This window comes from Panicum virgatum, chromosome 9K, assembly GCF_016808335.1.
Source record: "Panicum virgatum strain AP13 chromosome 9K, P.virgatum_v5, whole genome shotgun sequence".
Lineage (NCBI taxonomy): Eukaryota > Viridiplantae > Streptophyta > Magnoliopsida > Poales > Poaceae > Panicum > Panicum virgatum.
This window is the reverse complement of record NC_053144.1, coordinates 59,648,250-59,665,739: the sequence shown is the minus strand read 5'-3', so window position 1 is coordinate 59,665,739 and position 17,490 is coordinate 59,648,250. Positions and strand designations below refer to the sequence as shown.

The following is a 17,490-nucleotide window of genomic DNA, read 5'->3' as shown; positions in this document are numbered from 1 at the left end:
CTAATTAACACTAGGACACTGCGGTACACCGTACACGGTACACGGGGTTCCGGTGCACTACACACGCGCCTGATGATCACGACAAGAGATGGAAACGGTCGTGGTCGCGTCCAAAGGCGCACGTGGTTTTCGCGCCGCGCGATGCATGATCGATCGCTGACGACCAGTTTTCAAACCCCGGCCCATCTGCGCTGCGGCGATCGGCAGACTAGCCTTGCCGCGCCGCGCCGCGCCGCGCCATGGGCAGCACCGGCCGGGCCGCTCCGTAACCCCCGCGAGCCTTCCCCGAACCTTCACCATCTCTGCTGATTAGCGTAATTGCGTACTCCCTCCGTCCCAAAAAGTCATTCTAACGTTCAAATTTTGTCCCAAAAAATAAATCATCTTATTCTATTTAGAAACTGTAAGTGCATACAAAAATCAATTAGTGCTAAATATAAATAATAACTAGAGGCAAACATTGTCATTTTATTTTCTTATTAATTTGTCCTAAAATCTCTAGAATGACTTGTTTTGGCGCTACAGATAGTGCAAAACAGTTGCAGCTTCGCCACCAGGCATGAAGGGCATCCACTCTGACCGTACCGTGTATATATGTTGTCTCGGTTGGGGACGGAGGCCAGGCCTTGCTAGCCTAGGAGTCGGTCACTTGATTCTCCGATCCGTGTAGCGCGCCCCGGAAGGTTTCTCAGAGTGGAAACGAACAGGAAAGCCGCGGGGAGAAGTGCATTCATTCCAGAGAAGAGATAGGCATAGATAGCCACGCGCGGCGGAGAGCGAGCTAGCTAGCAACGCACAGGCTGCCTGCTTCGATTCCTGGTTGCCGCCTCGCGTCGTCGATCACGCGGTGTTTCTCACGGCTACCAAGATAGTAGGGCTGGCAAACCGGTGGCCGGCCGCCGGCGCGGCGGCCGAGGAGATGGGGAGCCTCGACGGCCACGCGCTGCAGGGCCGCCACCACGGCTACGCCCACTCCCATGTCGGCGCCGACAGCGGCGGCGGCAACAACAACAACGACGAGGACGACGCGTCGCCGCCGCCGGCGTCGTCGGGTGGAGGAGCGGGGGCGGGCCCGCGCCGGCCGCGCGGGCGGCCCCCCGGGTCCAAGAACAAGCCCAAGCCGCCCGTGGTGGTGACGCGGGAGAGCCCCAACGCGATGCGCTCCCACGTGCTGGAGATCGCCAGCGGCGCCGACATCGTCGACGCCATCGCGGGCTTCTCCCGCCGCCGCCAGCGCGGCGTCTCCGTCCTCAGCGGGACCGGCGCCGTCACCAACGTCACGCTGCGGCAGCCCGCGGGGGCCGGGGCCGCCGCCGTCGCGCTGCGCGGCCGCTTCGAGATACTCTCCCTGTCGGGCGCCTTCCTCCCGGCGCCGGCGCCGCCGGGGGCCACGGGGCTCGCCGTGTACCTGGCGGGAGGCCAGGGGCAGGTGGTGGGCGGGAGCGTCATGGGCGAGCTCATCGCGTCGGGCCCCGTCATGGTGATCGCCGCCACGTTCGGCAACGCCACCTACGAGAGGCTGCCGCTGGACCAGGACGCCGACGAGGGCGCCGTGCTGTCCGGGTCGTCCGAGGGCGCCGCCACCGCGCAGCAGATGGAGCAGCCGCAGCAGCAGAGCAGCGGGGGCAACGTCGTGCCGCCGTCCATGTACGCCGTCCCGCAGACGCCGCCACACGACATGTTCGGTCAGTGGGGGCACCCCGCTGTGACGCGGCCGCCGCCGACGTCGTTCTAGCAAGCAAGCGCTTGCTGCGCCGCCCGGCCGGCGATTACCTTTATTTGCTAGGTAGATCTCTACTTCTTCCGTAGCTGCAGGCTAGTTGTTTGAGTAGCTCGACTACCTTGTTAATTAATATGCTATGTCATGCTGCATATGTGTGGATCGTCTTTTCATTTCTTCTCTTCTACTTGGAAGCCTGTTGAATTAATGTACGATTCCTGCTAGTACTTAAGTGTGTATCAGCAATTCAGCTTCGACCATTGTTTACTGGCCTAATCAGTCCATCTGCAGGTGGCGTCTCTGCAAGCATGCATCAACGAGCCATGCGATCGATTCAGTTTCATGTGAACTGCTAAATTAATCTTCATTCTTTTCATGACCGCTACTCGAATCAGTTCTGCTGTATATCTTGTGTGGGAATGCCTACACTACACAAGTTAGATGCCTTACAATATTGGCATATGGCCATGAACTGATCAGATGTGCATGTTTTCTTTGCTCTTCATCATACATACCTCGATTTGGCCCGTAGGTTTGATCATTTCAATGAACTCAGAAGGATTCTGAAAATTCAAAAAGTAATAGTACTATGTTCTTTCAAAATAAACTATGTTAATTGCTGACTTCTGAACTTTACTGCTGTCAGGAGATCTACTGATCTTGACATTCCATTTTGCTAGTTTATTATTTCTTTGATCACTCTGCCTTTCCGCTGACTGATACATCTAATGCATATAACTGTGCCTACCATTATTTCAGCCTCTGGTGTTCTTCGCTGCCATGCACCCTAAACAAGTACACTAGTGCTTTACAGATTAAGCCATCTACATAAGTCAGAGGTACATGTGATTGCTCAAGAAGTGGTGAAGAAGGTACTTATCGAGTACGTAGCACGTGTTGAGAAGATGTGGCGGAGGTTATATTAGGCGTCCGTGCTAGGTAGGTTTAATTTCGAGATGGTAATGGCATGCGCATTGCACGAGGTGGTGACCAAACAGGTGGAAACTTTGTGATTTCGTTGTATCTCGATGAAATTCGGGCTTCGATCTCCGTTATTTTTTTTCCTTCCATATGGTTTGGATGTCTCTATACAGATGGGTAGGGGTGTGAAGAAGGGAACGCATGCTGATGTGAGGTCACCAAAAATTTTCAACTTCCATTTGAACGCATGTATGAAGTACTAAATATAATTAAATAACAAAACTAATTACACAGTTTGAATGTACACGACGAGACGAATCTTTTGAGTCTAATTAGTGCATGATTAGCTATAAGTACTACAGTAACCCATATGTGCTAATGATGCGGTCAAAAACCTCAAAAGATTCGTCTCACGGTTTCCAAGTGAGTTCTGAAATTAGTTTTTTAATTAGTGTTCGAAAAGCTCTCCCGACATCTGGTCAAACATTGACGTGACACCCAAAAAATTTCACCAAAAGTAACTAAACGCCCCCTAAGTGCACCAAATCTTAGAAAACTCTTGGTATATATAGTGCTACGATGGATGCAAATAGTTACAAAACTGTGTACAGGTATTTCAGTTTCTGTGTGGTATAAGACTAATGACTAATGCACAATCATCTGACTATGGATTGTACGACAGAGAAAAAAACTAGACAGCAACTGCTGGCTGACGAAATTACCCAAGCAAGGCAACGCACACGCACCTGATCAGTATGCGAAAAATTGACGTAGTACTAGTAGCTAGACCGTCTTAAGAAGCAAAGTACAACGATCAACAACGCAGTGGCAGGACAACAAATTTTGCCATTTTTAGTTTTTCACGATGCTCCCGAGCACAAACTGGGAACATGATCGGGAGAACCAGAAGAAAAGGGTGCAGCCAAATTCGCCGGTCTGCAAAATTCCAGCCGCTCCGAATCCAGCGCTGGTGCTGCATTCTTGTCTGCCCCCAGGAAAAGACCCGTCCCGTCACGAGCTTCCCCTCCACTCCACTACTGCTCGCCCCATTCGTTCCCTCCCCTTTTCCCATTTCAGTTCACCCGGACAGGAAGAAATGCTCTCATCTCAATCTCATCACGGAACAGTGGCAGCAGCACCGGCTGGCCGGGGTTGGTTGGAACTTGGAAGGGGCATGGCCGCGTGGATGGGCAGGTGGCGCCATGGGGACGGCGACATGGCGCGGCACTGTGCCCTGGCCCCCCACCGGACACCGGGTCGGGTGAGGTGAAACGAAACGAAACGAAACGAAGTGAAGTGATGGGTGTGTGAGTGCGTGTCTAGCTACATGCATGTTCCAAACCCGCACGAAACGAAAGGGATCGTTCCTGTTCGCTGCCCTTCTTTGGATGCTCGGAGGACATGGCACTGCATCGCCTGCTCACTCTCTCACGGCGTCTCCAACGCAACGCAACGATTCTGCGGAAACGAACCTTCTTCGTTCCTGCTGGTGCTGTGATTTCGTGCAGGAATATCCCAACACACACTCTCTCTCTCTCTCCAAAGGCAAAGGCCAAAGGATGGAATTGGTAGGGTGGGTGTGACTCCGGTAGTCCGGTATGGGCGGGCGGGCGATGTGTCTGATTTGATCTCTGAAGTGTGATCCAAGTTGGCGATGCCTGTCCCGTACTCCCGTCCCGTTGAGAAGGAGGCGGCTAGCGGTGGTTGGGCTTTGGGCGCAGGCATTCACATCGAACCTGACGCTGTCCTGCACGGCGGCCGCGCCAGCGGGGCCCTGCGCCGCTGTGCGCGCGCCCCGCCCTGCCTGCCTAGCCCGTTCAGGAATAGTCTCTCCCGAATCAGGTTTGACTCTTCCACGGATTTTTTGACCTCACCAACTCCACCGCTGGGCGGCGCACGGCCGAGCTGCAGTTCCGCAACCACGACGCGGCGTGCGCTGCTGTGAGCCTGTGACTCGCGGAGACAGCACGGGGGCACCGGCACGGGCACGGGCACGGGCACGGGCAGGCGCGCGGCGGTGAGCATGGGGTAAGGCTATCCACACTCATCTTCTTCTATTTCTCTTCTTTATAAGAATATTTCTAATCTGATCATCGAGATATTCTCCTCTATATTAAATTTTTCAGCATCCATACATCCTCTATACTAACTCCCAGCCACAGGTCCCACGTGTCAGAATTTTTTATACCCTCACCCCCACCACCGACACCTCCTCCCTCCCATTCTCTCTCTCCCCACCACTCTTCCCCGCAGTCCTCTCTGCCCGCGCCGCCCGCCCGCCCCCTTCCTCCTCTCCGCCGGCGCCCCCAACCTCGCCAGATCCAGGGCCCCTCGCCGGTTCCATGGCGGGCGCGCGGTGGTGACACGCCATGGCCGCGGCGCGCGGCCGTCCTCCCTCCCCCTCCCCCCTTTCTCTCTCCCTGCTCCCACCCCCGCTCGCTCCGCCGGCCTCCCTCCCTCTCCGCCCCGCCGCCGGCCTTGGCTCCCTCCCTCCCCGCGCGTCCGCCGGCCCTGGCGTCCTCCCTCCTCTCGGGCCGAGCGGGGCCATGGTGGCGGTCGGATCTCGCTCCGGCGTGGGGCCATGGCGGGCGCCTCGAGCTCGGTGGGGTAGCGGGGCCGGCCGGCGGGAGGGAGGAAGGAGGAGCAGGGTGCGGGGCTGGATCTGCGGCGGCCATGGCGTGTGGGCCCGGGTCCTCGCCGACGCCATCCTGCCGGTGATGGCTCGGATTCTGCGGGGCCTGCAGCCAAGCGGGGGCCATGGCGGTGTGGAGCGGAGGCGCGAGGCGGGGCGCTGCGGCGGTGCGGCCTCTCTCGCTGGCGCGCGTCCTACCTCGCTCCTCCTATCTCTCTCACGGCGGGCTTCCATGGCGGCGGAGGAGCAGGCGGACCTCCACGGCCGCCCTCCGTGGCGGCCTCCCTTCCCTCCTTGTCGGAGCGGCCGGCGACGGGCACGACACAGTGGGGCGGCGACCGTATGCAGGCGACCAAGGCGGTAGCCCGTCCTCCGCTCCGGTCCCTCTTACCTCTCTGGGTGCGAAGGCGAGGCTGCTGGAGCGGGCACGCAGGCCCAGCCCGCCACGCTGGCCGATTGGGGAAGTCCTGCAAGTCCCCTATTCCTAGGGAAAACGAGATGTTCCCTTGGCTAGGAGATGCTTCAAAGTATGGTGCTGCAGGCTTTTTTTTTGGTACAGGACTCCTCTAGGATCCTTTAGAGGATCCCAGTGTGAACAGCCTAAAGTCACCGAGGCGCGCGCGCCGGGAGTTTTCTCCCGTCCCGACCGTCGGCTAGCGCGGCGGGGCAGCCGGTGTACGCGCGCGAGGCACGGAACGGGACGGGACGGGGTCGCGGGACCGGCAGCGCACGCGCGCAGCCCAACCTGCCCACGTGGGAGCAGTCGCGCCATTGAAGCCGGGGCACTGTTCGCCATCGGCAGGGGAGGGGACCCTCTGCGACGCCGACTATGTCCCAGAGGATCGGTGCGGATGCAGGCGGGGATCGAGACTGGCGTTTGGCCTGCGGGGGCGAGTCGCGCCCGCGGCGTTCAATTCGGAACAGCAGCTTGCCAGCTACCACGGACAGCTATGGGTCAGCGTCGCAGGCGCTGTAAGACAGTGAGAACGAGGAGGTCCGGTTCGATCCATCCCTACCGGGCACGACACGACGTGTCCCGGTGCAGCGGTGCTACGCATTCGCGCCACGCCACGGCTCCGGGTCCAACCGGCTCTCGCTTCCGATACAAGGCACGATCCGAAATAGTCCAACCCAACTTGGCATGCTGCTGCAAGTTGGGCTACTTGCAGGGCGCGCGACAGGAGCCGTGACCGTGACAGAGCCCGCGGCCTGAGAATATAGCGGGCGGAGCGGGGGGACTCTGGCTGGCAGGGCGACAAGGTCCAAACATAGCTGGGACAAAGCGGCCGCTGAGCACAGCGCCGGGCGTCTGCGGCTCTGCGCGGGTGCTACAGGGGACGATGGGTTCTTTGGGAAGCAATCATAGCACCGGATGCCACCAGATATGGCGAGGCGTGCGACGGCAGGCGGAGCAAGCGTCAAGCGTGGCTGCTGAACGCAGCCACAGGTGTGGTGCAAGGGCCAAGCGCTACGCAAAAAGGCAACGGCAAATTTGCACTGACGGGGAGCGGTTTCCCTGATGGAAAGGGACACCAATGATGGCGTGGCTATCATACAGGTTTTGAGCATAGGTCACGAGCAGTTGTTTGGCCAAACAGGAACCATGTCTACCAGCATCAAAAGAACAGGGCACCAACACTAGGCCCCAGCCCGGATATAAGATATAAAAAAACGCATTTTGATAGACAAAAATATGTATGTACCGTTCACAAGTGTCAGCATGCCGGCAAACACAAGTGTCACGTTGTGATTGTGATTACAAGATCATCATGGGATACGATTAGTGGCTCGGCCAAATAAGAGGGGCCATCTTATGTAAGTATTGCGAACTGGCTCACAAAAGAGGCGGGGAAAAGTGTCCGAAAAGGAACACAAATATCTGTTCGACGGTTGGACGACTTAATATTTTGGGGCACAGCACATAGGTTGAGGGTATCCAAAGAGTGAGATGGGTTAAGTACATTACACTATAACGAACTTTAAAATAAGAGAAGGATTCCACATTAAATTGCATTGCCAATTGAATCAAATTGAACGTGAGGGTATTTTTGTGTGCGGGGGGTATTTCATTGGTAGGTCATTTGGGAAGCCAAAATATACCTTACATTTTCAGCATCATTGGGGAAAAAAAACAGGAGAAGAGAACACCTGCGACGGAAAGAGATACGCAACTCGCTGGCAAAAGGAGAGTCCTGTTACAAGCCGAAAGACGACCACTGATCGTCGATTAGCCCCACCATCAAACAACATACTTGCCAGTTACCTTGTGGCCATTGCATTCCCGCACTGCTCCTCGTAGCTACGCCCCTCTACTGCCCCCCTCCATCTGAGGGACAATTGGGGACTAAGAGTGGTGCATGACACGCAAACCACATATTTATGAAAACGACGGCTTCCTTTAAATTGAAATTGATGGTGACACCTACAACACATCCAGGCTCCATTTACAGCCATCCAACGCCATCCAAGGGGAGGAACCCATGATGGGGAATGACGGAAGCAGTGGAAACACCACTCGACAATTAATTTACTAGCACCACGAAGGAGAACGCCAACAAAGCAAAGACGCCAGAGGAGGACATTTGCTGAACACGATAGCAGCCAATGGCCAATGAAGAGTTAGGAGAATGAGACATGTATACCGGCAGCAAGCAGCAAAGATATCCAAAAACGGTGCCTACAAGTAGGGAGCAACATCAAAGATGTCGTCGCCGTTTGCTCAATAGAGTAGGGTTTTCACATGGAAATCTTGCAGGAGGAGTACGACAACGCCTTCAAGATGCCGCCGTCGTTGTCAGCGCAAAGAGACAAGCATAGCTTTCACCAAGCTCTCATGCCCCGCATGACACCATCGTCCGCGTTATCACCGCCAACACCGTGCACACGATACATCTTCGGCGGTAGGGCTGATAGCCGTGCGCAACCACCGCCAGCATGAGGAGCCGACCCTGTGAGGGTGCCTGGGCTGCTGCAGCGAGACGAGTGCCCCGATGCGACAGCCAGCGTGACTAAAGGAAGCAGGGTCGGGCGTCGTGTGTGCGTAGGAGACAGTGATAGAGCCCAGCGACGGTGTACATGAACACCAGACCAGTAGAGCGCTGGTAGGGCAACGTGCCCGCGCGTGACATCGGCCACCCAGGGCAACACTCTGATGCAGGAGGCAGGACGGCTTCGCACTGCAACTGTGACGAGTGCCTCGACATTGCACGGCCAGCGGCATGGAAGGACACCAAGGAGGCATAGATGGCCCCGAGCCGCCAGTGTAACTGTCCACGGCACCGTTGGAGAACGAAATGCACAGACTCGGAGAACGCCAGCCCACAAGCCGCACCAGCCACCGCGCCCCCGGGCAAGGGGCAGCCCCAACACGCCACCAGGCAGGGGGCAGCCCCAACAGTCCAAGAGGTGCCAAAACTATGACTACCAACATCAGATCTGCGCACCGCCAGCAAAAAGGACAGCAGCGACCACCAGCCGACACACCAACCCAGCAAGAAGAGAGAAGGGGCCCGCCGCCACCCTCATCGCAACCGAGAGGACTTTCAGCTACAAGCTCCGGCGGCGGCGATGCGAAGAGGGAAGGAGGGGTGCTCGGGGTGAAGGGGCAAGAAGCCATGAATTTTAGTACTCCCTACCCACTAGCTGGAACCAAGTACCGAGTTCCACGCCCTGGAGTAAACATGACACTAAGTTCCAGAATTTTCAAATCTTTCCTACTAAATTCTGGGGCATTCCCTTACACTGTTGGGTGGCCACATCATCCCAAATCACCTCGGCTGTCGGATTAGCCGATTCGACAGCCACAAATAGTTGGGACATAAATTTTGCAAAATCCCCGAGAACTTTGATGAAATCAACCCGCAGTCCATGAGTGGCAATTTTGTGAAAGAGTCCTCAAAACTTTGTGAATGTTAATTTTACAAAAAAACCCTGAACTTTAACAAAATCAACAGACTCTATTAACAATAATTTTACAAAAACCCCATATATTTAGATAAAATCAATCAGCACTCTGCCTACGTTGCTTTCACATAAAACCCCCTAAACTTTAGCAAAATCAATTTGCACTCCATGAACATCAATTTCAAAGGAAACCTTCAAGACTTTTGCAAAACCCACCCATTTAGTGTGTATCGGTGACAGGTTAAATAGTCTCCCACACTTACACGCTGCATATACCACAGCATCAACACTTATGATGACTTCCACGTACATGCTTTCTCTCTACGGACACATCGACGATCCATAGACATTTTAACGCTCCACACCTCACACACTTACATTTGACAACATAAATCAAATTTGATCAAACCCGCAACAAAATTTTATAAGCACTAATATATATGTTCGTGATGAAACTCTCGGGCCAGAATTTTCAAATGCCTATGTTCAAATTAGTTTCATTCTTTTCAAATGTGAATCCATGACTAATCACAGCAAGTCGGAAATCTCTATCACAACCCAAGATTTTCTAAAATAAAAGACTTTGGTCACAGCAACATGAATATAATAGCACCCCATAAATGCTACATTTAAAATATACCATGATTAGTATGTCTACAGAAGACACTTGTACTCTAAGTGTGCTAGTGTCGGTAGGATGCCACATCCTAACCAACATAGAGAAGGGAACAAAAGTTCTTGCTACACAGCATAAATGGTGAAAAGAGTAACCTTAGCAACAGTGATCCGCAAACCAATAGTGAGCAGATGAGATCACGATTTTGATTACACATTTTCTGCCAAAAGCAGTAAAGGATCATGTACACAACTAGTATTGAATTGGGCACTCGGAAGCTCTACCTCTTAAAAGAGAAACAGCACTACAAGTCTAGAACCCTATACATGTTGTCAGTTAAATATACTTATTCCCCTCAGTTTTGATTTACTGAGTACTTTAGAAATGGGCAGACTGACATTTAAATTCACAAAACCAATATCACGAATTCTCTTAACTGGGTATACAAAAAGTTTGCTAGATCCATTGTTAAGATGAATATATGGGAAAGTAATAAGAAACACTCAAGGCAAAAGGAAAAGGGGAAAGAAACCATGGTATTACCAGTCAACAAAGATTCTATAAACTCAGGGCACTATTCAACAAATGGAGAACAGGAAATTCCGCCTGTTTTTTCCTTTTCAATAGAGCACGCATGGTCATGCATCATCAGACAGCAATAGCCTAAGTTGGTGAACTAAACTTGGAGGCCATTAAATTCCTCTGATGCTATGGACTGTTGCACTTCATCCCATGTGGAACATGGATTCGGCAGATACTGTTTGTAACTTCAGCTGATTTGGTGGTTCCATATTCCAAGCATAAAAATTTTGTCATGGTACTTTTATTTTTCACTTTCCCTTCAGTCAACGTTAAAAGTTAGTTTTGGAAAAGTAACGGCAGCTATGGCATCCATATGTACTTGCCTGAGCAGAACATAGCAATATATTGGCTACTGCACAAACCTGAAACTAAGCAGCACTGACCAAACAACTGGAAAGAAGGAATGCTTTAGCAGACTTTCCAATCAATAATGTTACCAACTTGTTTTTGTTGAGGCGCAGATCATATCATCCTGAGGAACATAAAAAGCCTGTGCACATGGTGCTAATCTGCCAATAATCCAAATCCGAATCAACAAAGTGGCAAGTAGCAGGAAGGCGTCCACAAAAGTGGAAAAAATAATAAGCAAGTATCATTACACAAACAAGCCCACGACAATTCTGTCGTATCCAAAACCAATCTTATTACTTCCCAGTAAATGATTAATTTAAGAGAGCTGTGCTAGGGTTCAATAATATATTTTTTTTTTAAGAAATTGCACAATGTACGCTAGTAAAGAACTTATCAGAATATCGATTTCCAGTTAAGTAAAGGAAACAAAGACAAGCAAATGTTCACAAAACATAAATATCTCCATTTCAGTGTTATGGTTCATACAAATCTGTAGAAGCAAACATTACCAGATAACTGGCAGCTAAGCCTGAACGCAGCTGCATCAAGGAAACAGATCAGGAATCCTCAGATCAACTGCCACATAAACATACAGAACATTAAATAGGCATCATATAAGCACACCTCCATAACATTGAGATAAGCACTTGAAAATAGAAACTCAAATGCGTCAAAATAAATTTCTCAGGCTAGTTGTTGATGGCTTTCTTTGCTCGAAGAGACTCAAGGGCCTTCTCACGAAGCTCAATTTCAAGTTTCTTCTGATCAGACTCTTCTCTGCCAGCAGGTGAACCTCTTTTCCTAACATCAACATCTGAATTAGAATCCCGATCCTTCTCAGAATCTGAGGGCAGTGCATCAGCATGAGTCTGCTTCATTTTTTGTTTGCTGGCATGGCGTTCTGCCCTTCTGCGATGCCGCTCTTCACGTCTTCGACGTCTTTCTTCTTTTCTGAGTCTTTTTTCTTCCTTCCTCCTCCTCTTTGCCTCTTTGCCATCTGACTCGGTATCAGACTCAGAACTATCATCATGTTTCCTCTTATGCCTATGAGCCTTCTTGTGCCTTCGCTTCTCAGAGTGGGATCTATGTTTGTCAGGTTCTTCAGACCCTGAACTACGAGAATCAATGTGGCTTTTAGTATCTGTTCTTTTCTTGGGCTTTTTGACAGGACTTCCATCTTCTGATTGGGAGTCCCCATTGACTTCAGAGATAAATTTCTTTGCCTTGATAGCATCATCAGATTCATCACGTGAATCCATCATGGCATGCTCACTTTCCCTCCCATCCTTTGGGTGCAAGTCATCCTTTTCAATTCTAGGTGGGGAACGCTCATCAGGAGAATCTGTTCTGTGGCTTCTACCAACAAGGTCATCTTCCGATGATTCTGATAGTTGATCAGGGTGTTTCTTCAGGACACCCTTGCCACTGGATAACAGAAAACAATATCATACAATTGCTGAGAAGATGCACATTGTGCTACAGTGAAATGGTACACTCTGATAGATAGATAGAAAAACGCACATGCATACAACTAGATCAAACTTATTTTACGATACATCACCATGGTTATTAAGCGAATTATATAACAATAATGAATGGCACATCCATCAAAGCATGTATAAAATTGTCAACTGCATGCCATATACTCAAAAAGGTTAAAGAAGGCACAATCAGGGTGTAAATTTTCATCTGAAATTTATCTAGTACTATTCAGTTTTCAATAAGGAATTAAATTAAAACATTTTAAGAAGCTATATATTAGGGGAAAAGGCAGTGTTGCAAAGCGGTGAATACTAAGGAGCACACAGGAGTCTAGTGACCATTCAATTCTCTCAAGAATCAAAAGCAGTTTCAGAAGGGAATCCAACCTCTGTATCATGAATGGTGATTTTTCCCCAGGGCTTGAGGCACCAGCTCCAATTTTGTTCAGTCGCCGATCTGCGGAATCCTTAGTTTTCCTACGTGCTGAATTTGCTTTCCGTGCATTCTCTCTGAAACATAAAAAGAGAAACACCATTAAATATGAGAAAAGAGAAGGAAAACAATCTTGCAAGCGCAATAGAGGAAACTATGGCAACCTACCTAGCACGACTGCCTTCCTCCTCATCTCCACTTGCATCTGTGCTGTCCTGACTAGGTAATTGTTTACCTGAGCTCCTGAAAGAGATGCATAAATGTTTACGAGGCCTTTCAACATTCAAATATGTTCACTGATGTGTGGGACAGAATATGGAAGAAAGAATATACAACACAATGCGGAAGAATACACACCTATCACATGTGGAGTTCCTTTCTTCATTGTTAGGCGACCTCAAGGATTTTAACAACCTATGTTCGGAATCTGTGGAACGACCATCGCCAATCCTTGCACCATCCCTATCATTATCACCATCTGATCTTCGTTCTTGGTCCCTAAGACAATATTGGCTGTAAGGTAATTGTTTCTGAATACATCAAAAGAACATATCTAGAAATAATCTTTAGTTCCTGATAACGTGTCTCTGAATAAAACACCGCATATTACCTTTCAGGTACAACTCTGTCCTTAATGGAGGGGGTGCCATCTGTTCTTTTGTCAGCCTCTATACTCAAACTCCGGCGAGAACGATTAGGACTTTTGCTACTGTACGGACTGATACCCCTGCTAGTATTAGTATATCAGAATTGGTGGCTGATTCCATGCAGATAGAGGTGGAAAAGGAAGTAACACTGCGCTTTACCTTCTCCTCTGTGGAGACGGACGTCGATTTGCATAACGAGTTCTTGGTGATGGGGATCTCCTCCGGCGTTTTGGAGATGGGGACCGACGTTTTACTGGAGATCGAGACCATGGCCTATGTCTTCCAGGAGACGGGGAGTGTGGTCTGTGACTTCCAGGAGATGGGGACCGTGGCCTGCGCCTTCCCGGAGACGGCGACCGTGGCCTGCGCCTTCCTGGAGAAGGCGACCGAGGCCTGCGCCTTCCTGGAGATGGGGAGCGTGGCCTGCGCCTTCCCGGAGATGGGGATCTTGGCCTACGCCTTGCAGGAGATGGAGATCGATGTCTACCTGATGAAAACCTGCGTCGGACAGGCGACATTCGACGTGCAGGAGATGGTGACCTCCTTGACACATGAGCTGGCGAACGACGATGGCGAGGAGAAGGTGACCTTCGTGACCCAGACGATGGTGATTTTCTGCGAAGAGGAGATCTCCGGCGTGAAGATGGGGATGGATACCTTGGCAATGAAGGTGAACCTCTCCTTGAATAAGGTGATCTCCTTCTTGGAGAATGCCTTCGGGGAGAAGCAGAGCGTCTAGGTGAAGTTGAACGCCGTGACGATCCACGCTGTCTATCAATTGAGCGGGAACGCCTGGAAGGAGATCGAGGACGCTTTCTGGGAGAAATAGATCTTCGCCTACCACGAGGCGACAAAGATATGCTCCTGGATCTGCGACTTCCCCTGGAAGAAAAAAAAACAATAAGCATATAGTCCACAGTAATTCCACTTCCACCTACAACAACCCTACAACGTAATCAGGCTATTTGAGAAAATGTAAGTCAATGTAATTCCACCTAGAACGATTTATCTTAAATATCATGGCAGTTTAGGGCGATTTCAGATCCTGATCTAAACACCCTTACTGAACATATTTATTTAAATATAATTAGCTATTTTACTGTTCTCAGAATTTATACCAAAACATTCAAAAAAATGTGTACTTAGTGAGTGGCCGAAACTTTGATTTGTAAAGACAGCTTCTTACATACATATGTTACAAAGGGTGGCAACCGACAAGCTGTCACAACAGGCAAAACACTAAGATTGGAAGGATCTTCTAAATATAGGCACACATTGATAGCATAGTGTGAAACATGCATTAAGACGTAGTTAAAGCCATTAAAATTATCTGAGAAATTAACAACTGACCGGTTCTTTGTTCTTGAGCTGCGTTTGAAGTCCAAGTCCATTTCTTCCTCAGCATTGACAGTTGTATTATTTATAGCAGAGCCAGTTGGATCGCCAGAGGATCTTGAGTTGCCAGCATTACCATCCTACAGTAGTTGAGGTAAAGAATGATATGAACCCAAATAATCGGAGAAGCTATCTGAATACCATCAGAAACACAAAATGTCACAATATAACCAAAAAATCAATGATACAAAAAATGGTTGAAAACCTCACCATCCTTTTCTGCTTCTCCAATTCTAAGTCTCTTCCCTCTTTCTCCCGCTTCTTTTGGATCTCCTGTGCAATTCTATCATCCTCCGCCTGTGTTGAATAGAAGACTTTAAAATGTCTCAAAACTGAACTAATGACTAACATTTCGAATGATGTCTGAAAAATATTCTGGTATCATGGGACCAAAGATAATACAAAAGACCCTGCTAAACACAAACTATTCAATAGTCTTAGAAACCGCATAAAAAACTAAGAAAAATAATGTCCTAATTGCCTTCCACAGTATTCACTCAAAATAGCCCACAAAAATATACATCCTGCCATATAAATCAACATCACTCTTGCACACACAATGCTCAAGGGCCCCAAAAGGCCATAAACACCAATATCAGTGGTCTGAATTAACTGAAAGGTACATTGCATATCTGCCACTACTTTGATCCTCTAACTTGAATTTGCCATTATAAAATTGCAAATTTGCCATCAAAACCAGGCTTGCTGCCCTCTGTCTGCCACTACTCCATTGACAATGCATCCGCTTGTGAAAACAGCATGGTCGGACAGAGGGGGGCATTTTGTGTCAGTCAAACAGACATCATGAGGTGCGGTCGTGTGGAGGTCCAATGGCAAGTTTAATGTTTGACCAGCCCATCCGATGACAAATATGTAATTGGCCTTAAGTGAAAATATCATATCCAGCAAGTAAAAGCCAAATCGGTGACAGTATAGTAGTATTGTTTAGTCAAACAAACCTTTCTCTGCTGTATTTCAGCCTCCTTTGCATCTAGAAACTGTTGAGGTACCCCACTTGCATTCTGTTGCGCACTTAGGAGGAGGGTCCAGAGCTCCTTCATGAATTTCACTGTGTTCTTCTCCATGAACCCTGTCAGCTGGATCTGAATCTTCTTCCCATCCGCCTCCTGCCATTGAAAAACACACCTCAGCGGCATCAGTTGTCATCTATGTTACACGTGAAATAATATTAAACATTACAAAAGAAAACAGTAGAGCTGTACTGTACTTGATTTTGGATAACATTAAAAAATTAATTCTACAGCTGAGCAACATTGGAGTACATAGCAGCCAGAAATAAAACTTCCCAACAGAAACATTTATCATTAGGCACAAGCAACTGTTACACTTGACCAAAAGGCATAACTGAATCCATTTGGAATTTTGTGAAATCAGAAATTGGACAGGATTATTTTCACATGATTGGTTGAGTTCCAAGTTACTGTACAAACAAGCATGCCTGTGTTCTCAGGTTTGAGTCGACTCCTAAACTGCACCATAACACCAAACAGTGTTTCAGTTTTAACTCCTGAACTAGGTCACAAAATATATGCTCTTTAGTTTCTGAGCTACATTACTCGAGCTGATTAGAATAAATCCACATATCCTACAGGTACCAAGTAGGAGAGGCTGTTTTCAATGAAATTCAATCAAATTTGTTGCACCATGCACACAATTTAGTAAGGAAAAAATAAACAAGCGACATTGCTAGACATGAATAAACCGTGTAAACTTCACCTTCTCTTCGAGGAGGCCATAGATGAAGTTGATGAGCACTTCGTCCTCGAACCCGAGGAGCTCAGTGACCCTCTTGGCGATCCAGGGCTTCATCACATCCATCTTGACCTTAGACATGTCCACCTATCACAAACCCCAAGCACAAAATCCCCGAATCAGAGCAAGCTCTTGCAGATAACAGCTACATCCCAAAAACATTATGAAGAGCATGAATGGACGAAAGAACTAACCAAGTGGTCAAGCTCAGGCGCGAACTTCTGTGTCTTGAGCAGCTTCGCCTGCTTGTTGGAGAAGCGCGTGTCCTGGTCAGCGGACGTCCCCTGCGAAAAAAAAACGGGGAATCAGCGCGGCCCTTCCCAGTCACAGATCCGACGACCCCGAACAGCGACGAGGAGACGAAGCGCGAGACAGATAGATAGAGGCAACGAGTTGGGCAGCTTACCCGGAAGAAGCCGCCCGACATCTTCGCTGACGCCGATGCCGCAGCCGCAGCCGCCGCCGGGGGCAGGAGGCGGCCGGGGAGCGCAGGGGCGGCGCGGGTGAGGGGTGACTAGGGTTCGAAGGGGTCTGCCGTCTGCGCGTGCCGCTTGGGTGGGTAGGCGAGGAGAGTCAGAAACCGACTAACCGACGGAGGGGTGGCCGCCGGCCGCGGAGTGGGGGCTGCACGTGAGATATAGCCCGATCCAGTTAAGCCATCTACTACATGGGCCGCAATGCTGTGGGCCATTATAGACCGCCTGAGCCTTTCTAGTTCTAGCCCGTATGGCCAGTTCAAAAAAAAAAAAACAAGTTCGAGACCGTTGCGTTGCGTCCCGTTACGTGATTCGTGTTGTTGTAGCAGGTTATAGGTTTGATAACGTTTGATAACACGCTTGGGCAGTGTCAGTTCAAGACTCAGAAAAAGCCGAAAAATAAGATTCAAGAGTTATTTACAATTATTTCAATTCAAGAAATAGTCATTTAAAAATTGGGGGGGAGTCATGAGGCATTTGCAATTATTTCAAAAAAATCACTTTGTTGATGCCTTTTACGGACCAACACACGATCGCGCTAGGTCGCGCGACGCGAGGAG

At 49.7% G+C, this 17,490-nt stretch overlaps 2 protein-coding genes across 6 annotated transcripts; one reads left to right on the top strand and one right to left on the bottom strand.

Annotated features, from left to right (window-relative positions):
* Nucleotides 1–612: 612 nt before the first annotated feature.
* Nucleotides 613–2,788, top strand: LOC120652872 (AT-hook motif nuclear-localized protein 19-like). Of its 2 annotated transcripts, none has more exons than XM_039930806.1 (2): nt 613–1,786; nt 2,480–2,788. In XM_039930806.1, exon 1 carries the CDS (start codon nt 920–922, stop codon nt 1,733–1,735), a length of 816 nt encoding a protein of 271 aa, XP_039786740.1. In that variant the 5' UTR covers nt 613–919; the 3' UTR covers nt 1,736–1,786; nt 2,480–2,788. The 2 variants fall into 2 exon arrangements, with proteins under 2 accessions (XP_039786740.1, XP_039786741.1); XM_039930807.1 differs by lacking the exon at nt 2,480–2,788 and adding an exon at nt 2,012–2,468.
* Nucleotides 2,789–10,191: 7,403 nt separating this feature from the next.
* Nucleotides 10,192–17,059, bottom strand: LOC120652871 (serine/arginine repetitive matrix protein 1-like). 4 transcript variants are annotated; one of them, XM_039930803.1, is made up of 15 exons: nt 16,861–17,058; nt 16,649–16,738; nt 16,419–16,541; nt 15,641–15,808; nt 14,892–14,978; nt 14,637–14,761; nt 13,875–14,168; nt 13,446–13,784; nt 13,250–13,366; nt 12,997–13,137; nt 12,808–12,882; nt 12,594–12,716; nt 11,235–12,150; nt 10,737–10,883; nt 10,192–10,631 (listed from the first exon to the last, which is right to left on the bottom strand). In XM_039930803.1, exons 1-13 carry the CDS (start codon nt 16,879–16,881, stop codon nt 11,415–11,417), a joined length of 2,439 nt encoding a protein of 812 aa, XP_039786737.1. In that variant the 5' UTR covers nt 16,882–17,058; the 3' UTR covers nt 10,192–10,631; nt 10,737–10,883; nt 11,235–11,414. The 4 variants fall into 4 exon arrangements, with proteins under 4 accessions (XP_039786737.1, XP_039786739.1, XP_039786735.1 ...); XM_039930805.1 differs by having other exon boundaries at nt 13,944–14,168; XM_039930801.1 differs by having other exon boundaries at nt 13,446–14,168.
* Between the last annotated feature and the right edge of the window lie 431 nt (nt 17,060–17,490).